Source organism: Leopardus geoffroyi, chromosome B2, assembly GCF_018350155.1.
Source record: "Leopardus geoffroyi isolate Oge1 chromosome B2, O.geoffroyi_Oge1_pat1.0, whole genome shotgun sequence".
Lineage (NCBI taxonomy): Eukaryota > Metazoa > Chordata > Mammalia > Carnivora > Felidae > Leopardus > Leopardus geoffroyi.
In genome coordinates this window covers 17922483-17946108 of record NC_059332.1, presented here as the reverse complement: position 1 = coordinate 17946108, position 23626 = coordinate 17922483, and the positions used below count along the sequence as shown (strand labels likewise).

The 23626-nt window shown below is 42.5% G+C and overlaps 1 protein-coding gene across 14 annotated transcripts in view; it reads right to left on the bottom strand.

Annotated features, from left to right (window-relative positions):
• The window catches only part of MAK (male germ cell associated kinase), a 72008-nt gene that overhangs the window by 21546 nt on the left and 26836 nt on the right, over window positions 1–23626 (bottom strand). For 6 of the 14 annotated variants that reach the window (XM_045497408.1, XM_045497410.1, XM_045497409.1 and 3 more), the window contains 7 exons: window positions 23235–23406; window positions 22102–22269; window positions 15754–16059; window positions 11223–11395; window positions 8136–8284; window positions 2952–3083; window positions 477–551 (listed from right to left, as the gene is read on the bottom strand). In XM_045497408.1, the coding sequence (XP_045353364.1) occupies window positions 477–551; window positions 2952–3083; window positions 8136–8284; window positions 11223–11395; window positions 15754–16059; window positions 22102–22269; window positions 23235–23406 (1175 nt within the window). Of the gene's footprint in view, window positions 1–158; window positions 383–476; window positions 552–1024; window positions 1066–2806; window positions 2900–2951; window positions 3084–8135; window positions 8285–11222; window positions 11396–15753; window positions 16060–22101; window positions 22270–23234; window positions 23407–23626 lie in introns of those variants that run through there. The other 8 variants (XM_045497413.1, XM_045497414.1, XM_045497417.1 and 5 more) reach the window with 5 other exon arrangements.

Here is a 23626-nt window from a genome sequence, read left to right as displayed (position 1 = left end):
TGTTTATACCAGCGACCTTTAACCCCTAGGAAATCTACTATCTCTATTAACTAATAATCTCTATTAATGATTAAATTAAAATCATTTAATTTTAAATGATTGTTAACACTTCAAAAATGAGTTTCAGAACTTAAAAAGAAGTTTTGCAGGAATACTGATTACGAAATAAGGAAATCTTTTAATTCTTTTCAGTAGATTTGCTTCACTTATATAAATTGTCATAATTAGTTTAAGAAGATGAGCATAGAACTTCCTGAGAGCATGTTAGTCTTAGAATTCCAACTACTGAAGACTGGTGTTTCTGATGATGTGGAATGCTTCTCTTTCTCTCCTAGTCCTCGTCTGACTTCTAAAAGAAGGTGACCTTGGCCTTCATAGTGGCCTTGTATGACAGGATTCAGAGCACATGTGGAAAAGAAAAGTGGACAAGGTATTCAAAGAACAAGTTGTACTCATCTAGAATGCCCAGAAATTACCTTGTGGGTCCTCTAATTTTTCAGGAAAACTTTCATTACATGATAGTTTTTCAATTGGTTTAATTATGCTTTCCTCTGAAGAGAAGGCAGGTAGAAAGAAAGAATGAATAATAAGAATGTTTTAGGAAAAGCAGAGAAAAAAATGGATTGATTAGATGATTAATGAAGAGATCAGGAAGAACCCTTAGAATGAGAAAGCATTCTCATGTGTGGTCACAGCTTTCATCTGATGCCAGCCAAGTATAGATTCCCCCGAGACTCAAAGTTGTATTTAACCATAACTCATTTGTATTGGTTCGGTGGATATTATTTTAAAATACTGGCAAAAATAAGTGAATTACAGTGCTGCAGTGTTTGACGCTTAAAATGTCCACAGTGTTAAGATTAACGTCACATCAGAATATCCCAGTAGATGGGGCGCCTGGGTGGCTCAGTTGGTTGAGCGTCCGACTCCAGCTCAGGCCGTGATCTCACGGTCCGTGAGTTCGAGCCCCGTGTCGGGCTCTGTGCCGACAGCTCAGAGCCTGGAGCCTGCTTCGGATTCTGTGTCTCCCTGTCTGCCCCTCCCCTGCTCATGCTCTGTCTCTCTCTGTCTCAAAAATAAATAAAAGCATGGGGTGCCTGGGTGGCTCAGTCGGTTGAACGTCCGACTTCGGCTCAGGTCATGATCTCGCGGTCTGTGGGTTCGAGTCCCGCGTCGGGCTCTGTGCCAACAGCTCAGAGCCTGGAGCCTGCTTCGGATTCTGTGTCTCCCTCTCTCTCTGTCCCTAACCCACTCACATTGTGTCTCTGTCTCTCTCAAAAATAAATAAACATTAAAAAAAATAATAAATAAAAACATTTTAAAAAAATTAAAAAAAAAAAAAATCCCAGTAGATTACCATAGTGATCCTCAGGTGGTTTTTGGGTCCAATACCAGAAAACTATCTATTTATTTTTTAAAAAGAATGCTTTACTTCTTTACACATTTTAAAATGATATGTAAGATCCTTCAGCATAAGTTTTATAGTTCCAAAAGTTGTCCTTTTGGCATATTATAATTATAGACATTTAAAAATAAAACTATTCCATCTCCCCTTTAACCATAACCAATGGAATCTGAGTACCATGGTGATTTAAGGAAATTTTTTTTTAATGTCTGTTTATTTTTGAGAGAGAGAGCACGTGCAAGTGGGGGAGGGGCAGAGAGAGAGGAAGACACAGAATCTGAAGCAGGCTCCCGGCTCTGAGCTGTCAGCATGGAGCCCAGTGTAGGGCTTCAACTCATGGATGGTGAGACCATGACCTGAGCCCAAGTCAGATGCTTAACCAGCTGAACCTCCCAGGTGCCCCAATACCGTGGTGATTTTATGCCCACCAATATTGACTTAACAAAATACATGAACATATTCCTTTTTAACAGCTGGAAATTTCACATTAATCTCATTTCTCTCTAAAATTTTATTTTCATTCATGTCAAAGCCCAGATTTTATCCAAATATAATTTTAGGTTAAGAAGAACAAATATAAGTTTAGGCTTAAAAGTCTTTAAATTGACCACTCAAAAGTATGTATAAATTGAAACCTTTAAAAATTTTTTTATAACCATAAGTATGTTAAAATACTTCTTTCCTGGATTAGGTTAGTTATAATTATGACAATTCATTGTATGTAGTTAATCAAAAAAGCTGAGTAGTATAAATTTTGATTACTAAACATTAAAAGGCATTATTTTGGGGGGAAACTCATCTCATTGAGAAAGACGGCAGCTTATTCAAGCTGTCTGCGTGTCCACAAATGAATGTTGCTTATTGCTAAAATCAGGTTTCAGGACCAATTCCGTTCCTTTTTTCTTGTTCCTTTTTGGAAATGTAAGCACTGAGAAACCTTGTTTAACATAAACAGATAGTTGGGAATGAAAGGTGTTTTATTACAGCTTTGTCACCACATTCTGTGAATTCTATTCAGAGTTCTAGACCAAAACTCATACAGTGATTTTAAAAATGAGTTTTGACTATCTGTCAGCTAATAATTCAATTAGGCTCTTCAATTTTGTGAAGGTTACCACAAAATTTGGAAACCACTTGACTTCAACAGGACTTGTTCCCCAGTTATCACAATTACTCACTCCCTCAACCTTGTTCCCAACTTATGAAACTGTCTCTTGGATTGGCACCCCAGGTATAGGTGATATTTTTACACTTTGGGGAAAAAGGAAACAACCATAGTAAACAGGCAATTTGTCTTTTGTTTTGTAAAGTAGGAGAATGGAGACACAGCTCAGGGAGATCCATTTTAGGAAAGAATCCACATGGAAGTTGAGATCTGGCACATGACTGCCTTCAAACCACCTGTGCTCAAGTACCAGTTTGAAAACTTTGGTGTGCCCCCCAAGGTTATCTCAGTTGGAAGAAGGCAGCTGCAATATAGTTAGAAGTCAAAATCTGCAGAAGGAAAACAATGTAAATTTATACTTTAAGTGTGTTTTTACTTTACCTGCGTTACTCCTTTTGAAAGCAAGTTCTGCCCCCATGGGTCCCAATGACTTAGGAAATAACTGATTACTCCAAGTATATGGGTTTATATCCTTTCCACTGGCTACCAAGGACACATTCTTGGGATTTACACCTTAGAAGAACAAAATCAAAGTAGTCATTTGAAAAGTTAGGGTGTGATCATTAACTTGACAGATAAATACATAATACATCCAAATGAAGACTAGAAATAAGTTGGAGGCGAATGGAAATAAATTTATGTTACAATGTAGCAGTTCCTTCGATAATGTGGAATCTTCACAGTGTGTTTTGCAAGCACAAGGTATTTTCTATAATACAAGTAATAATCATTAAACATTGGACATCTCTGGCTCAATGTCTTATAAAAATTGAGGTGGTACAACAATTTTCTTCAAACTGACTTGTTCTAAGTACGTACTTAAAAATACATGGATATGTGCCAAACCCTTGAGGAACACTTAGTGTAGCCAGGAGAACTGAGAGCTTGCATGTGGTGTGTAAAGATCTCCGAAACTTATTGCATATTAGACAATAATAAAATCTAAACTCTTTATGATTTTCTGAAATCTGTGAAATGTGGAGGCAACTTTAGACTTTGGTACTAATGGTCAAAGGGTGGTGTTTTAACTTATTCTTAAGAGATTTGAAAACTTCCTGAACTTGACTTCTTTTCACTGATAATAAATTGGATGCAACTTACGAGAAGGTAAAGACATCACACAGTCTACGTCTCTGGGTCGTACATGTGTTTTCTTTAGCAAATACAAGAAAAATTCTCACCAAGGACTACCATTAACGTAGGAAGCTAGCACCTCTTTCCGGACAGGATGAGCTCTGGCTCTTCAGAGAGTGAACTCCTCAGCAAGGTTTCACATTTATAAGACATATAATGATATCCCTTGTTTTGAAGCCATAAAAAGGCCAGGCTACTCTGTACTGAGCCTCAAAGTTACCGGTCATCAGTACTCTAATGAAACACTCCTCTATGTAAATAATTTGCCTTTCTTATCACATAGAGCTCCTTATGGATTTCGGATTCTGATAAAAGACCTACCAGTAGAACTATATATCATAGGCACTTGCCTGACAGTAAAGAAGATGCACTTACTAAAAAGGTAGCAATAACTCATACGAAGAAGTCAATACAAAAAAATCCTTTACCCCCAAAGACAAGGCAAGGTAGGGGGGGAAAAACTAATCTCCTTAAATGAACAGTTTTCATAAATGTAGTTCAACAAAGAATGGGCCCTGAGCAGTTAAATTATTTTGTTAATCCAGTTAGCCTTCAGATATCCCTAGTTTTTTGTTTTTTTTTTTTAAATGTATCCATTAGCAAAGACAATTGCTTTAATTTTGTCTTTTTGAACATTCCAGATTTCTTGGAAATTGACACAATCTAGAATGTGAAGTCATTTACATACTAGTTTACAAGCTTTTACTGGGCACCTTCTATATACCAAACACTGATAGACAGAGGTAGAAATGAATATACCATCACCCCTTGCCTCAGAGGAAAGTAAATCAGTGAACACATATCTACTGAGCACCTATCACATGCCAGGCATTGTGTATGGCATTGGACAAAAAGTGGTGAACAAAATAGTGTCTACCCTTTTGGGTCTTAACAATCTAAGGGAAGGGAAATGTTAACAGTTACAAATAGGTAATTAATGGTATATAAATTGTTTAAAGGAATCTGGTGCCGAGAGGGCAGGCAAATAACAGAAGAAACTTTCTTTAAAAGTCCCACCAGTCTTTCTTTAAAAAAAGTAATTTTAAGCTGAAATGTGAATCTGATTAGGACTCGGGAGGGGGTGGGAGCTGTGCTCCTGGGAGAGGCCACAGCGTAGGCTGGGGACCCAAGATGGGAAGGAACCCCGAGACATTCCATGGGTGGAGAAAGAAGTGGGACTGGCACAAAATAAAGCTGGAGAAGGAGGAGTCAAATCAAGTAGGGATTTGTGTGCCAGGTTAAGAAATTTAAAATGCAGTGGGAAAGGCAAGTGTAGAAATAACACAGCACGTCGAATACACAGGGTGGAAGGAAGGACAGAGGCGATAAACGGACTTGAGAAGGAGCAGGGTTTCAAAAGTGCTGTGGAAGGAGTGGCCCTCCCCACCTGCGTGGTGGCATCGGTTTGTGCCAGAGAGCCCAGTTCTGGGAGCAGGGAGTGAGACCAGAGGGCACCCCCAGAGATGGTTTTCACTTCCATCGCACACTCTGCGACTCCCTTATGCGATAATTAAGTACCTAAGGCTTACAGGGTGAGCGGAGAGGTGAGTGCAGTCCCACTGTAAGTAACAGAAAACAGTCTCAAAGTCTTGCTCCAGTAAACAGCCGGTCAGTAGCAGGTCAATAACTAGGACTCTTGCGTCCCTCTCCCTGCAGGCCAATGTCACAGATCTGCCAAGTCTTGTGGAATAATGCCATGCTGCCCTGAAAGTATATGGTACATTTCTAGAGCTCCCATGATCCTAAAGATTGACGCTTAAGAATCAATTGATGCTTTTATGCTTGGCTTTATGGTAAAAAAAAAAAAAAAAAAAAAAGCCCCCAAACATATTCTTTTTTTTTTTTAATTCCTAAAGATACTTAATTATAAAAATAACTATGGATCGTAAATGTCAAGCATCATTTCTTATTTCGGGTTCTATCCTCTGCAGTCATCGCTGGCTCAAGACAGGTGCTCAGTAAATGTTTGTCTAAGTGACTGAACTGAGCTCAATTCTAGTTTCAAATCTCATCCAGCTCTAGAGGGGCATCTTCAAGGCAAAAAAATGCCAACAGGGCAACAGGAAGACTCAAGTTTAGATTTCAAGCAGTTCTAATTTCAAGTCTATTTAGGGTCTCAATTATAGCCATGCTTCTGACCCACAGTAATTTGCAGGATTGGATAGATCTTTCTAGTTAAAAAGGAAATGACCAGACCAGTTTCAGGTATCCTGAAATATGTCCCAGAAAACCACAGTAGGGAGCAGAACTATGAAAACAGAGTGCTTTGGATCCATTTATCCTGATAAAAACTTACAGTTGCCTTTCCCACCGCCAGAGGGCTCCCTTGTACAGATAAGAAAATATCGATTTGCTATAGGATTGATTTATGTTTAAACAGGGGAAAATATCCCCCATGAATCTGTGTTCTGGGAATTTTGTTACATCCCTGCTTTTGCAGCAGGATCGGAACTCCTCATGGTATCAACACCAAAATGTCACAGCGAAGCATCTCCGGAGTTGTCTACCTGTTCAGTCACTAACTTCTCACCACCTCTCATCACTTTGCAGCCCACTCCAGCCTCGTTCTCCCTCACCATTCCAGACTGAAACTGCTCGCCAAGTTTCAGGTCCTTCAGGGACCTCCCCACTGTCCAGTTTAATCAGGCATTTCTGTCCCTTCTCATAACCGCTAAGCAGCAAACTCTTTCAGGGAAATGGTTCCTTCTCAGCTTCTGCAAACCCCCTGTTCATGGTTTTTCCCCCTCAGCTGCCTGGCTCCTTCCTTTCCTCTCTCTTGAGTCGTCCTCCTCCTCCTCCTCTACCGTTACCATCGTTTCCACTCACAGTCTCTCTGTAGGTGATCCTGTTCAATGCATGGACTTAAATACTGTCTGGGTGTCGCCGTTCTCTGTAGCCCAGGTCCCTCCTCAGTGTTCCTGGCTCTTCCCTCCCCCCTCCTGCATGGCCTCTCCACACTGGAATGTTTCACAAGCATCTCGACTCTAACCGCCCGCACGCAAGCCTGACCACCTCTTTCCCACCCAATCCTGTTCCCCGTCGGTCTTCCCCATCTCAGAGCATAGCACCACCATCCACCTAGGATTCAAGCCACAAACTGGCTTTCGTCTTTTTCTTTTCTACAACATCCATCAGCAAGACCATTTCCAAAATCTATCAGGAGCCTGCTCCCTCTCAGTCATCATCCTCGTTTCCCTGGGGGACCACAGTGGCTTCCAGCTGGCCTCCCTGCTTCTGGTCTTGCCCTGTGCGATCCACCCTTTACACAATCTTTTTAACACGTATGTCACATGTCACCACTCACCTCCCAAGGTTCCCCCCAAAGGCCTCCTTCGGAGCTGGAATAAACCCAAAATTCCTTCCCCTGCCCTCACGGTGCTGTCTTACCGGAATACTGCTGGCTCTCCCCACCTCACCCCTCCTCACTCTCTCCTAAGCTCTTGTAAAATCTAAATGTGCGGCCTGTTGTTCTATTCGGAGAAGCCAGGGTCTTTCCCTCCACCTAAAACTTCTTTTCTCAGCTCTTCATCTTTCCCTCTTTTTGGACTAAAGATAAATCTGTATAGATATATGGTCACTTAAAAATTGATTCCCTTTTAGGCTAGGTTGAATTTAAACTTTTCTTTTTAAAGTGGACTTTGAGGAGAAAATGCTACCTGCAGGCGTGACATAAACTACCCACCATCTGTCTAGATCTTTCTCCTAAGCTCCGGATTCATATATTGAGTCGTCTCCTAGATAGATCAACTCAGATGTTCACTAGACATCCCGACCCCAACTCCCGAGATTCCCTAGGTACGCACATCCGTCCCCTCCTGATCTCCCCCTTTCTCGGGTAAAGTCACCACCACCCCCCCCCCCAAGGGGACAACACTGATTCCTCCGTTCTTTACCACCACCCGTGCCCATCTGTCAGCAAGTCCTCTCTTTCCACTGTTCAAATACATGGAGATTTTACCCATTTCTGTGTCCACGTTCACCACTCTGGAACAAGCCATCACCCTCTCGTTCCAGACACGTGCAGTGGCCTCTTGAGCCCCTAGTATGCTCTACCCACAATGATCTTTCAAAAACACAATCCCGATCATTTAGGAAACAGTGTAAAATGCTACATTTTATAAAACGGTGTCGCGGGGGTGCAGAATTGTTTTAATAAAACTTAGCGCTTGCTAAAGGCAGAGCTTTGGCGGGAGAGGGAGGTATTTTTTTTTTTTTTTTTTTTGAAGCCTATTCTCATCTTTTTGGTTGCCAGGCATTTCTTGAGCAGACTTCCCCAAGGCAGGGGACCCAGAGAGTACTTGGGCACAAGCACTGACCAGGCTGAGCCGGCAGAGAGCGCTGTTTCAGTGGTGCCCTTTCTGCAAATATTCCAGGACGCTTAAGCCTGACCCCTCCCCTAGTTAGCATTAACGTTGTATGTTCTCTGCTCACCTGGAAGGTATCTGGATTGCTTCAAGTAGTACTGCTTAGCGGTGGAAGCAGTCGACAGTTCAGAATCCGATTTCTGGGAAACGGCAGCGGGTAAGCTCTTGTTTTCCCCTGCCGAGTGGTGCGAGGCTGAGGGCACCGACTCTGGAAGCCTTGAAAGTCCACAGAAGGTAGCATCACTGCTTGAAAAATGAGACGACGGCAGCTACGGTGTCCCCCACCCGCCCCCTGCGCGTCTCTTCAAACCGGGCAAGGCCACCCCACTCAACACGGTTTCCGTCAGTCCTTTTGCTGACGGGAGCACCGGGGGACGACTTGTCCCCCGAAAGATATCAGGCAGCCTATGGAATCATTTCTGATACCAGCCTTGATGTGACAGAAAGCTTTATCGCTGAGCAGCAAACTGCCTGCGTATAATGTTTCTGGCTCCCCAGCCCCGGCTGCGGTGGTGGGTTTATCCTGTGGGAGGACCGTCGTGGCCACCGTCCCTGCCTACTCACGTAACGTCTGATCAGTAAGGCCGTCCGGGTCCCCCTCGGAGGCTGACGCTGGCCTGGCTGGCCCTCTGAGCTGCTGGCCGCCCCCACCCGCTCAGGGGTAGCTCTAGACACAGGCAGGTGGCCCCTTTCATTCGAAACGGCCCCACCCGTTCCTGCCTCCTTTCCCTTTGGCTCAGCCCATCGTAGTCATGCCAACCGCTGAGATTCGCCCCACTTTCAAAACCGCTCATTCCAGAAAGCCTCCTCTCCTCGAAGTGCTCTGCTGCCCGTAAACAGGACTTTTGAGCTCTTTGCAGCTCCTTCGTTAGCAGCACTCAGTGCAAGCTCTGCTCTGATGTCATGCTGACTCGAAGGTCTTATTTCTGCCGCTATACGTTTGATGGGCTACAGACAGCCCACATCCTGTTCCTGCCGTGGCTTAATACATCTCTGTATTTAGTAAACGTCTACCGAGCGTGCGCGCAAGTATAAACATCTTGCTTTTGTTGACTTTAAAAGAGACCACCTCATCAGTAAAAGTTGCACACTTTAGCATTGGGTCTTTTGTATTCTTTATGAGGAAGCCTAGGCCGCCAGAGGAACTGAGCAGACAATAGCAGGGTCCATTCAGTGAGCCGAGTGTTTGAGCTCTTATTGCTTAGGAAATAGTGTGGTGCAAAAAAAGAGACAGAGGTCTAGTTTGGGATTAGGCCTCGTCTGACTTTAGGCAACCTGTTCCTTCAACCTATCTGACTCTCAGTAGTCTACTCTGCAGATAGTTGTACTGGAGTATGAAGATTACAAATTAAAATTTAGGTAGGCACTTAATAAATGGAAGTATCTTAATCATTATTGTTATGTCTAAATTGTATAAAGCCATTTGAAGATACCAAAAAATAAAAAATGGAAGAAATACATTAAAAGTTGATTGTCATACAGTTTTTCGAACGAATTTCAAGAGAAAAGGAATAATTGATGCTGAAATTTATCAATCATTTCCTTGCCAGAATTAAGTATGTGGACTACAAACTCGATCTATAGGTTTGGATTCAAATCTCTTCTACCCCTAAAAGTACGTGATAAAATTCAGCTGGAATTAGAACGTCATGGGTTAAAAAAAAAAGTTTTCAAGTCATCTACAGACTAGGCCAACGCAGACGTGAAGAATTATTTTTAAGAAAAGGAATTATATAGCTCTCTACACGTCTTTAAGATGTTGACATCTTTAAGCTGACATCTATAATTTCCCATCGTAAATTAAATCATTTTATTTCTTGTTTCTTGTTCACAATAGGTGGAAAACAGTAAATAATTTATAAAGGGAAATATTATGAGGATTGACTGTAATTGGAGTATTTCATGGTACGACTTGATAAAATAAGTCTTAACTTATTCCCTTATTCCGTACCCTTATTCCATAAACACTCTGAATCTTCAACGAATTATGTACAATGTATATAGTACATTGTATATAGTACAACTGTATATAGTACAATGTATATATGTACAATGTATAGGTTTTGAAAAATCAGACAGTTTCACAGAACATTCTAGTACACTTAAAAGAATAAGCATCACTGGGTCCTGGTGCTTTAGTGGTTCTGAATCTCCGTGCTTTCCAACACGTGCTTTCCAAATAGGCTAAAATTCCCTATTTCTAATGTAGGCTTTTCCCTTGAAGAGAAATACTATAGGACAACAAAGCCTTCCAAGTGGAAGGTGTTGGTCTTCTGACTTCTCCTTTTGCTTAGCATCTCAAAAGTTGTTTGGCCTTCCTGCCACTCACATATGAAAATGCTAAGAGGTGTGACTTTCCACAGGGGGATTAAGCAGGTTTATTCTCAAGTTCATGTATTTTAGGGAAGGGTCCCTATGGAATTTGAGAAACTAGAAACGTATTGACTGAGGATTATCCAAGCATAGGTCCCCTGCACAGAATCTCCATGTACCTTCAGAGATATGTGGACCCCAAGGGAATGCCAGATAGCTATTAGATAAAATTCCCTGCCAATATGTTTTTCTCCCTATTCTTTTATTCCAGAGAGAGAGAGAGAAAGAGGGAGAGAGAAAGACAGTATTTCCCCACACATTGGTTCACAACGTTTAACCCACCCTCACCTCAAAGGTGAATAGTGCACTCATGAATACTTGGCTTAGAGAAAGACAGGGGGCTGCTGGAGACGTTAAACTTCCAGGAAGAGTTTAGGAAGTGATCCCAAAGGTTTAGAATAGCAAACAAACAAGTAAGGGAACCTGAACGCCATCGGAAGAAATCATTGCCTCTGTAGGTTGTGCTTTGCTTTCTTCAAATAGGCATGCGGATTTCAGATGGGAATCGTGGGATCGTATTTCATCAGGGTACGCTCAAAACTTAACAAGAGCCCTTCCCTCCATGCGCCTGCAGCACTCAGCCATTAATACTGAGAATCTTTACCGTGAGAAGCCAAGATTCTTACCTTCCCAGAGGTACGTGTACAGATTTGGGGTTTATGGAAGAGAACAATATTAAGCTACTTATTGCCTTTAATGTCTCCCTGCATTTGTATGTCCTGAGTGACATAAAGTTGATACATGATAAAAATAGATTTTCCTGAGGGATGCGAAATCTTACCGGAATGGGGTATCTTTTTTCCTCTTTTCTTTGAATACACCCATGCTCGGCCGCTTGGAATAGGAGGCTCCAAGATCGTAATCCTCATACTCTTCCCAGCTGTCTCCAGACTTGAACACCGTCTGACCCCAGCGCCTCCTAGCACTTTTGTGCCCCAGGGTACCATTTGGCTTCTGTGGTGGAAAATCAGTCATCATCATCTCTAATCATTTGCTGAATGCCTTTTCTGCACAAGCTACTCTACCTTATACTAAGAGTACCTGATCTCGAGGGGCCTTCCATATTGTTAAGATAACACGTACACACGTTGAAAAGTGTTAGCAAAAACAGGTAGCACGTGCTAAAAACAGGATAGGAGTTGCGAGGAAGGAGAGATCTCTGACATTGGGTTGGGGGAGGACTCGAATACTTAAGGATCAGAACTGCTCATCGCGGTATAATTTGGAAAACTGCCATGTGTGTGACTGTCTCTTTGGGCAAGTGACTGAACATTTCAAAGGCTCGGTTTCCTCCTCCTTAAATGGCGATATCCAATGTTTATCTAATTAGTGTTTCTGAATTTAATAGTAAAATACATCGGAAGTCCTTAGGTTAGGGCCTAACACGTGATGAGAGTCACTGAGTTCAGTGGTACGATTGTTATTACTATTATTGTTGTTGTTCCAGAGTTTGGAAGAGGGAAAGAGGGTGACTTTCTGAGAGAAAAGTGCCAGAGTGTGTTCTGGGAAGGAAGGGTGGTTGGTGCTTATCAAGGCAGATAGTTGGTGTTAGAAGTAGTGAAAGACAGGGTTGCCAGGACAGACTGATGCTGGAGTCTGAAGGCCTTCCAGCGTCTGCCTAACGAGCTGCAGCTCTCCTGTGAGCAGTGGAAAACACCGGGTGTTTTTTGAGCTAAAAAGTGAGGAGATACAGGCAGCATTCCCAAAGGCCAGACTCTTCAGATAGGAGGCCTTTGCAGTTATACTGGCATGCAGTGGCAAGGGCAACAGATTCCTAGTCGTTGGAATGCTCGGGAAAGAACACGTGTGCTCTTAACAAGGAATTAAAGGCCTGGACTTTGCATCTATGTGAACAGATGTGAGAGAAGAGTGTGGCAGCACTCGTTGCAGCAGTATGCTTCAATACCTGAAGTCCCAGCTGCCTTTGCAGCTGTTTGTAGCCATGTGACACAGTTTAGCCAATGAGTTGTCAGTGGAAGTCTACTAGAGGGATTTCTGGGACAGCTAGCATGACATGCCAGTGTTTTGTGTGTTTTTTTTTTTTTCAATGTTTATTTATTTTTGAGAGAGAGAGAGCTCAAGCGGGGAAGGGACAGAGGGAGAGAGAGAGGGAGACACAGAATCCAAAGCAGGCTCCAGGCTCTGAGCTGTCAGCACAGAGCCCAACGCGGGGCTCGAACTCACAAACTGAGATCGTGACCTGAGCGGAAGTCAGACGCTTAGCGGCCTGAGCCACCCAGGGGCCCCATCACTCTTCCCTCTTCTAGAATGCAGATGCCATCCCAAAGGGACAGCAGCCATGTTGTGGCCATAGGAAGGAAAGCCGCTTGCTAAGCATGGTAGAACAGGAAGGCAGAAGCGGTCTGGTTCCTTCTACAAGCTGCCGCAGCCCTGGTTTGGCCCACCACTGACTTCTTGTCATGTGGGAAAACAACCCATTACTGTTGGAGCCTCAGTGGTCGGGTTTCCGTCGTAAGTCACTGAGTGTAATCCTAATGCATGCAGAGAAGGAAAGGTAGGAATCATTTCAGGATGGGGGCCCTGTCAACAGAAATAAGGAACGAGGAGGAAGACTTGGCTTGGATCAGAGAGTGGTTTTATTCAAATTTATTTGGGGTGTTTTTGGGGTTTGTAAACCGAGGAGTCCAAAAGGCAATTGAAAATTAGGGAATTTGGAAGCAAGGTCAGCAAATACAGTTATCTCTGGAGCACGATGTTTAAAGAATGGATATTCTATTGCTTGGAGCCCGTGGTGTCACAGTGATGGCCCATGACGAAAATGGTATTTGCCGACTTCTGTTATTGTTTTCTTTGCCAGGGAGAATGAGCTCTAGACTAAGGAGAATAAAAAGCTATCAGGTCCCAGATAAGCAGAGCTGATCAAAGGTTACACTTAGCTGAGTTTGAGGCTCTGGTTTTGGTGGAGTGGTTTTTTAGGGTGCTGAGTCTGTGTGCTTCTGAACAGTGTCAGTAACATCAAGTCGTATGCCTGAGAAGACTGGAAAGGGGCAAATGTACGTAATTTTTGTAACGTAGAAGGTGGAGTTTTGCCAACTCCACTTTAATACGTTTGGTATAGGATGAGGACAAAGATTCGAAAATCAGTTGCTAAAGGGAAAGTTTTTGAGCATCAAGGGAAAGGAGTGGCACACCACGTAGGCAACCATTTTTTATAAGAAGCACACAACGTATGTAGTCTGTGTGGCCTTCGACAACATGGATGACAGGGTCTTTGAGGCTATCAGTGAAGCGACAAAAGGACAACAAGGCAGGGTCAGTACTGCTGACCCCCCCCCCCCCCAATTTATAACCCACGTCTAATGTGATGGTATTTGGACAAGTGGTCTTTGGAAGGTAACTGGGGATTAGTGCCCTTATGAAAGAGACTCCAGAGAGCCTGCCTTCTCTCTCTGCCATATGAGGACAGAGCAAGAAGGTGACATCCACAAACCAGGAAGACCCTCCCTAGGAATCAAATTGGCTAACGCTCTGATCTTGGACTTCCTAGCATCTAAAACTGTGATAAAATAAATTTCTGGCTTAGAGCCACCCAGTATATGGCATTTTGTTATAGCAGACTAAGTACGTAGTTCGGTACTCTGACCAAGAGTGCTGCCAGTGGATCAATGTCCATCTAGAAGAAAGTTCTAGTGGCCTGCCCAAGGGCTCACTGCCGTTCTGTTCATCATGAAGGTATAGGGCTAGGGTATTGGGTACTTTAACTTAGTGCATACCAGGGCTGGGCATAGTACATGGCACTTAGTAGATACTCAGTAAATATTCTTTTTCTTTTCCTCTCAGTATGAGTCAACATTTGATGTGCCTTCCAAGAAAAAAACAAAAATGTAATCTTTGGTGGCATGAGTGGATGGACCTCTGGTTCTGGGATGTTGGAGGTGATTCACCATGGTTTATACTCCCTGCCTGCTGTTCACCTCTGGTTCTGGCAGCCTCATTCTAACGGGGAAGCAGGATGGTAAGGGGGACTCAACAGCTCCTTCCTACCCAGGAACCAAGGGTTACTCAGTCATTGGTGAATGATGTCATGTGCGGAACACATGGGGGAACCGGGGATGTTTCTCCTAGAGAAAAGGGCAGGCAGTATAAGGGCTATTTTCAAGTATCTGAATGGCTGCCTTTCTCAAAGAGTGATGAACTTTTATTAAAAGCTAAAGAAGACCAGAGTTTAGCTCAGTATAAGGAAGAACTTTCTAATAGTCAGAAATGCCCCAAAGGTGATGTGGATTCCTCAGGACCCTGGGGGTGCTGAACAGAAATAATGTGGACAATTATTCACTCATTTGTTCAACAGATATTTGAGAATTTACCATGTGCCAGGCACCATTCTGGGTTTGGGGCCTGTACTGATAAACAAAACATAGGGATAGACAACATCCCTGACCTCATGAAACTTACATTCCAGTAGGAAGAGCCAGATAATAAACAATACACATAAGATACAAATAATTAATTGTATGTTAAAATACGTCAGGGCTTTGCGAGCAGGGCTTGCTTCTATAGGGGTGGCAGGAATGGATAAGGAACTAGGCAGTTTTCTTTGAGATCTCAGTCCTACAATGCCCATAACGCAATGCATTTGGGAGTATACATCTTGAGGAGCCAGTAATATGGCACATGACGAGCTCCCTGAACCGACCAAACAACCGAAGTCGGAAGAGGAAGTTTTTATACTATGCCTGACACTTAAAAAAAAAAAAAAAAAAATCTGTTCATGTTCAATAGTATTTACCACCAGTATAAAATTACTGTTAAAATCCTTAAGATTTTAGGGTCAGCTCTCTTGAGTCCCATATTCTATTAAATGCGTTCAGTTCTTCTGTATCTAAGTAACTGTTAAAGTCTGTAACATCAAAACGTTATTACATTAGTTTTGGTAATTTTTCTTTTCATAAACCATATCAGAATTTTAAGTTATCTCATGCTAAGCCCCGGCCAGAGGAAGCAAGGACTTTAACATAGAATCATATTTTACATCTTAAAAAAAATTTTTTTTAGGGGGCGCCTGGGTGGCTCAGTCAGGTAAGCGTCCAACTTCAGCTCAGGTCATGATCTCATTGTTCCTGAGTTCGAGCCCCGCGTCAGGCTCTGTGCTGACAACTCAGAGCCCGGAGCCTGCTTCGGACTCTGTGTCTCCCTCTCTCTCTCTCTCTTTGTCTTTGCCTTCCCCACTTGTGTGCGCACTCTCTCTCAAAAATAAACAAACATTTCTAGGCATTTTTAGGAATGCCTAGAAAACAAAAGCCTAACTGCACCAAACTACTGCATATAAAGGATCCTCACGGGCTACTTACAGCCGGCATGTTTTTGACGATGCTCGGAAATAGCGTCTGTGGCTGTTTCTGCTGCTTTGGCGCTTGAAGGACACTCGTGTTCTGTGGCGGCTGGATGGACCGCAGTGGCTGGTGGCTGTTTTTCGGCTGCGGCTGTCTGACAGTCTGCTCGTTTATGTCCGGCAGAGGCTCAGGTTCTAGAACAACTAAAGATGGCTTCGGCTCTGGTGGTTGCACCTGCTTACTGTTTAAAGATTGTTTTGATTCCAGATGATGTGAGGAAGGGCCTAATACTTGGCCAACTTGAAAATACGGGTGTTTCAGTGCCTACAAAAAGCAGGGAAATAAGAAATGGAAAACGGTCTCACCTACATGTATTGCACATGAACCACTGACCGGCGGCGAGCTCAGCATATAGAACTAGACTAGATAAGCTTCAAAGACTCAGAAAGCATCCAGTTTTCCCTTATGTGGTACCTTCAAAAAGAGGACTGGGAAGTAACGATTTAGGAAAGAAATTTCTTTTAAAAAGCAAAGTACAACATAGTAGGAAGAATGTCAAACTCACATGTAATTTTAACATCCTGGCGACACAACCGTTGTATTTAAAGATTCTGTATGAAAAAAAAATCTAGCTTATAAACACTGGCCAGATTTGACGCGATTCATTCAAACTAAGATGCTAGATACTGATCGTGGTCCAAAGGCATTAGGAAATGAGTTAAGAAAACCTATGTAGTTCATTTTCAACGGTTAACTATCACATTATATAAAATTCAGGCCTACACTTAGCCTAAGGATAACTACATACCTACTAGCAATAAAAAAAATTCTAAGAAAGGAGATGACAAGTGAATATGTTTTAGAGTGTATTATAGCACTATACCAGATATTTATGGAAAGAAAATATAAATAATAATAAAAAATGATCACTGAGGGTTTTTTTTTTTAATTTTTAAAAATGTTTTTATTTATTTCTGAGACAGAGAGAGACAGAGCGTGAGCAGGGGACGGTCAGAGAGAGAGAGAGAGGGAGACACAGAATCTGAAGCAGGCACCAGGCTCTGAGCTGTCGGCACAGGGCCGGACGCAAGACTCGAACCCACGGACTGTGAGATCGTGACCTCAGCCGAAGTCGGACGCCCAACTGACTGAGCCACTCAGGTGCCCCTGATCACTGAGTTTCAACTAGTTCAGTCAGCCATTCGCTGCTGCTGCTGCATGGAGGTGGCAGGTGGAGTGGAGGACCCCTCACGACTGTCTGGGGACATGAGCTACAGTAGAGGTTCTCAACTGGGGGCGATCTGTCCCCTCTGGAGACATTTATTTATTGTCACAATTTGGGGGTGGGAGGCGCTCCTGGCATCGAGTATAGTAACAGGACAGCCCTACAACAGAGGTGATCTGATCCAAATGTCGGGAGCACCAAGGTGGATGAAAATTGACCTAGAGAACGTTCGAAGTCTTCTGTGCAGCTCAGCTGTGGAGGCCGAGCCCCTTACCAGTAAGCCTGTGCCTGGATTAAGGAGGAAGGCTCCCAGTTCCGCTGTTTGTGTCTGTGTGGGGGGCGGGGGGGAGGGGAGGGAAGGTGGGAGGGGGTCCTTGAGGTCGCCCAGCCCTATTACCCTGCACATCCTGCCCAAAGCCGGTCCCCACCTGTGTGTGAGCATAACCCTGACCCACAGTTGGCTGCTTCTCAGGCCTGCAAGGGCAGTTTTTGGGGGGATAGAAGTAGCTCTGTGCATGGCCCCTGTATCCTGTAACTTCCATCTCTCCCTAACTAGGCCTCCCTGCTTCCACTAAAAAGCAAGGCTATGACATAGTGGACAAGGTTAAGGGCAGGGAGGTGGATTTCGGCGGAGGCAGAAAGAGTTTTTAATTCTGCGATGTCCCCTACCAGAGCTGGTGTCCGTGTTAATTCACTGACATTGCTAAGTGGAGCTCTACAAACACAGACAATTTAAAAACAGCATTGCGTGACACACAGAAGGCACTCAAATTCTGCATTAAGTCATGTTAATTAGTGTGTCAATACTCCTGAATTTGAAATGGGCTATATTTTGGAACCGGAACCTTTATAAATGTGTTTTGTAATTTCACGGCTTCGTCTGTAACAATTTTTCCTCTTTAATATCAGCTACCGTCCTTCCAGAGGAGGAGAGTCTTTTAGAAATAATTTATTTTTTACTGCTCATGCAGGGAATATTTGAGCATTGCATACAATAAGGAGGCATAGAGGGGTGCCTGGGTGGCTCAGTCGGTTAAGTGTCTGACTCTTGGTTTCCACTCCGGTCATGATCTCACGGCTTCTTGTGAGTTCGAGTCCTACATCAGGCTCCTGGCTGACAGCTCAGAGACTTCTTGGGATTCTCTCTCTCTCCCTCTCTCCCTGCCCCTTCCCTGCTTGCTCCCCCACCCCCTCTCTCTCAAAATAAAAAAAAATGAACAAAGAATGATTTAAAAAGGATGTATAGAAATTTCTATACATTAAAGTGATTTCTAATGCCAACACCAGAAGAAAACTACTGCTCACATTGTGACAGGTTGTTTTTTTCAGAACTTCCTTCTAGTCACGTAATATATGTATATTTTTTTAAAAGAAAATCATATTGTATTATAATATTCTAGCCTGCTTTTAAACTTAGCATTTGAACTTGAGAATTCTCTAAAATGGTTTCATTTTAAAAATTCCATTTTTTTTTTGTTCTGTGCCCACAGGTTATATAATTTATCTGAAGGTATAAAGTGCGCATTACTTCAGGAGCTCATACTGTCTGCCTTAATTCAGATTCCTTAGAAACAGAGCCTAAGAAGGAGATCTGGTGGGTACCAGTGATATATTGAGGGAGTGCTTTTCATGAAAAAAAAAAAAAATCTGAAGTGGGTGAAGGATAAGGGTGGGGAGGGGTCAACCTAGGGTACCAACTCTGATCAAGTCTACCTTGGCCTGATCCACAGAGAAGGAGGGGGATTCTGAAATGAAAATCTGACTTCGGGGTTTTGCCCTCTTAAAACAAAGGTATCTTTATGTCAGCCATGCAAAGGATCTAGACTGTCCCCAAAGCAGATGTGTGGGTACGTAACCTCTCAGTGATGCTGGTTTTTGCTGGCTGAAGCAATTGTCCAGGAAAGGGAGCAGCTGTGAGCATTAGCAACCAGCACTTTACAGAAGCTGGAGGACAGGTGCATCATCCTGGCACAGGAGATCTGGGTGAGGCATTAACAGCATCTACTATAATATCTGCTATAATATCTTGTTCAAATAGCAGTCTCCATTTTTTAATTGTAGCAAACAGTCTATTTTAATGATGTTTAAACTTGAAATGTTCCCTTGGAAACATTTAGGTTTATACTGCCGATGGAAAGTTTTTAATTAGCTTTTAACATCTGTGTGCAGAAATCTTTATCCAACTTTCTGATTGTTTTAAGGTTCTTGATATACTATGTTGCAAAACTATTTTCCATTACTTAGAAAAATAGCTTTTCAAAGGTTTTGTTTTTTGTTTTTTGTTTGTTTGTTTTTTGTTTTTTTTTTTTTTTGCATTTTACCATGGGGAACAAGGGGGGGAGCATCAAAAAAATATTTTTGGTAATTTTTATTTCTTTTTCTTTGATTTTTTTATTAAAAATTTTTTTAATGTTTATTTTTGAGAGAGAGAGAGAGAAAGAGAGAGCATGAGTGGGGATGGGGCAGAGAGAGAGGGAGACACAGAATCAGAAGCAGGCTCCAGGCTCCATGTGGGGCTCGAACTCACGAACTGCAAGATCATGACCTGAGCCAAAGTCGGACACTCAACCGACTGAGCCACCCAGGTGCCCCTCTTTTTCTGTGATTTTTTTAAAAAAGTGTAATTTATTTTGAGAGAGAGTGTGTGCATCAACAGGGGAGGGGCAGAGAGAGAGAGAGAGAGAGAGAGAGAGAGAGAGAGAATCCCAAGCAGGCTCCACGCTGCCAGCATAGAGCCTGATGTGGAGCTCGATCTATCAAACCATGAGATCATGACCTGAGCTGAAACCAAGAGTAGGATGCTTAACTGACTGAGTCACCCAGGCACCCCTTTCTGTGACTTTTGAACATGTCTCATGCCCATTCTTCTTTTTTAGGTAAGAGTTAAAGAGTTTTATTGCATTTTAATTACAAAAGTAACCAGTATTTAGAAACATTAGAAAATACAATGCCACATTTGTTAAAAAGATTTGTTGCTATTTGCCTTCTAATCTTAAGATTTTTATAAGAAAAAATTTTAATTTTATGTGATCAAATCTGAGCTTTCCCTACACAGAACAAACTGTTGGTCACCCGGAGGGGAGGGAGGAAATAGGGGGAAATCAGTGAAGGGGATTAAGGAGTGCATTTATCATGATAGAAAAAAAAAATCTGAGTTTTCCCTTTGTGGCTTCTTCTGTTACTTTTATTCTCTATTTCTTAGCCTGAGATCAGATACTCACCTATAATTTCTCTAGTTCTTAATAGTTTAGTTTGTCCTTCTTATTATTTAAACCTTCTGTGATTTACTTGAAAAATTGAGAAGTATGGTGAGAAATAACCTAAATTTACTTTTTTCCAAAGAATTAACTAATTGTCCCAGTGATGGTCCCCCTCCCCCCCCCCCCAATTTGTGATGCCATATTTACCCTCTGCTGACTTACAGCTTTTGCAACTCAGAGCTGTCTGTCCATTCTTATGCTAGTGCCTTCACTGTTATAATTACTATCACTTTACAGATTGTTTTAATATTTGATAGGGCAAGCTGTCTGCCCCACCACTGTCCTCCAATTACTTATTCAAACCTGTCTTGACTATTCTTTCCCATTTGTTCTTCCAGTTCACCTTTCGAGAACATTTCTCAACCTTATTTCTGAAATAATGTTTTGGTAATTCAATTTTTTTTTTCTTATTTTATTTTATTTTTTATTTTTATTTTTTTTTTAATTTTTTTTTCAACGTTTATTTATTTTTGGGACAGAGAGAGACAGAGCATGAACGGGGGAGGGGCAGAGAGAGAGGGAGACACAGAATCAGAAACAGGCTCCAGGCTCTGAGCCATCAGCCCAGAGCCCGACGCGGGGCTCGAACTCACGGACCGCGAGAGCATGACCTGGCTGAAGTCGGACGCTTAACCGACTGCGCCACCCAGGCGCCCCTTTTTTTCTTATTTTAGAGAGAGAGAGTGCGAGCCGCGAGAGGGGTAGACAGAGAGAGAAGGAGAGATAGAGGATCTTAAGCAGGCTCCATGCTCATTGTGGAGCCCAAAGCAGGGCTCGATCCCACGACCCTGGGATCACAACCTGAGCCAAAATCCAGAGGTGGACGCTCAATCGACTGAGCCATCCAGGTGCCCCTGTTTTGGCAATTTTAATACTGAACTTATATTTAAATAACAATAAGTATACGCTAAAGCTTAGATTTTTTAAATCTAAGCCCTTTGCAAACACAACCATGGCATTTTCAAGACTGCAACTCGAGAGAACACCTGTAGGATATAGAAGGGCTAGTCACAGAGGAGCCAAGCGAGGGTACCACCTGCTGCCCTCTTGTGGGGGCTGCAGAGTGAACAATATTCCAATCCTATGGAGGGATGACACTGTTGTGTGGAGTGAACAAGGACCCACCTCTAAACCACAGGAGAGCACAGAAAATCTGTTTCCTAACTGAAGAGATGCCTCTCTACTACCAGTGATGAGTTTCTTCCTAATTCTCTGTCACATGCCTGAATTTTTTTTAAATATATTTTTTAATGTTTATTTGTTTTGAGAGAGAGAGAGAGAGACAGACCCTGAGCGGGGGAAGGGAAGAGAGAGAGAGAGACAGAATCCTAAGCAGGCTCCAGGCTCTGAGCTGTCAGCACAGAGCCCGACGCGGGGCTCAAACTCACAAACAGTGAGATTATGACCTGAGCCGAAGTTGGATGCTGAACTGACTGAGCCACCCAGGTGCCCCCTGAATTTTTATCATTAGAGAAATTGATCTCTTTCAGCCTCAACCTCATTTGAACCGCCAGACACAGAACATCATTGGTGTGGCTGTCTTCTCAATTCTCCCAGGCATCTTGTAGGCCTAGAAATTAATTCATGACATATTGGATGCCTTAGGGTTTTGGGCTTACTTCTCTTGGTAAAACCCTGGTTGAGAATAGACTTGTCTTTGTAAATGAAAATATTCCTGGTATTGTAAACCCTCAAAACAAAAAGGGAAGGGAAGGGAAGGGAAGGGAAGGGAAATGAAGGGAAGGGAAATGAAGGGAAGGAGGGAAGGAAGGAAGGAAGGAAGGAAGGAAGGAAGAAAGGAAGGAAGGAAGGAAGGAAGGAAGGAAGGAAGGAAGGAAGGAAGGAAAGGAACAAACACTGTACCAGGGGGATTCATCTTACCTGGCTTGCTGTTGGTCGCTTCTTTGGATCCCAATTTAACATTTCAGTCATTAGCTGAATAGCTTCACTACTGGCGTTGGGAATAAGAGTTTTTAAGTTTATAGGAACACACTGGGGAAAGCGGAAATTCATAGAGGATGCAAGCTGGTACCCTTCTGGCCAGTCACTCTATTTAGGGAATATATAAGTGGGTGGGATGGGAGAGCAAAAAAAGAAAAGAAAAAGAAAAGAAAAATGGTTTTTAGTAATCAGTTTAAAAACACAGAAATAATATAAAATCACTGGTTTATGAAAATGTTAGTGTTGACTACCATAAATAGATGAAAGAATGAAACACCAGACCACGTATACAATTCAGTGCTACGGAGAGTATAGAAGGAATATAGAACTGTTAGGAAAAAATGAGAAGACACTTCTATGGATTTCAGAATATTCAACTCTTGTCAGGTGTTTGGACCTTGAGGATGATATCCAGGTGACTTTGAATAAACAAGGACAACTGAGATACAAAGCGGCTGACCATCCCAAAGACCCTTATTATATGTTATATACATCCCATCCAGTGTTAAAAACTGCACATAGCTGGGAAATGACAAATTGCAGTAAATCTCTAATAACTGTTTACTTGTCTGATGTTAACTACAAGGCACATGTGAATACAATTAGGATGTAATGATAATGATACATACTTATTAAGTACGTATCAGAAAGTAAGGTCTAGCTGAATGCAATAGTTAATTGAAAAGTAGTCGGTTCGAGACATCACATGTCCAGGGCAGAGGTACATAGAAAGAAACAGGAAAAGCTTAAGCGAAAATGGTCCAGGACACCTGGGATTAATGAGGCGATGCCAATGAACATTCACAGAGCAAGTAGGAGAGTCTCAGCAAGGATATCTATGCAGTCAGCAATGCTAAATATAGAGTATTCCCTTAAGTTCTTAAAGGCAAGAATCTTTTCTTCTTTAGTCTGGTGGGGACTCTGGCTTCTCATCCCACCCAATTAAAAAAAAAAAAAAGGATTATAAGAACAAATAACCATTAAAACATAAGCCTATTTGAAAATGAAAGATATCAGATAGCCAAGGTAAAAGTTATAAATAACCAAAAGTTATTGAGGACGAGAGTACTCACTTTTTTGGGAGTCCCTAAAACTTGGCAAATCTTAAAGATTTCATCGACCTCACTTGTCCCTGGGAAAAGTGGTCTTAATGTATACAGTTCGGCCATTATACTCCCTACAGCCCATACATCAATGGGAGAGCTATAAACTGAAGATCTTAATAAAACTTCAGGAGCGCGATACCTATGAAAATAGAAAACAAAAGAAAAGAGGCCAATTTGACTGTGGGTTCAAAGATGGCATGGCAGTAAGGTTCTGTTTGGTCACGCATTTCAACCAAGGGATCGGTATGGAGTGCTTTCTGTGTATCCGGCATTTATGCAATGTGTTGGGGTTACGTTGGACGTAACATATCTTCCCTGACCACAAACAGTTGGTGGAGCTGGAGACAAATTTAAATGAA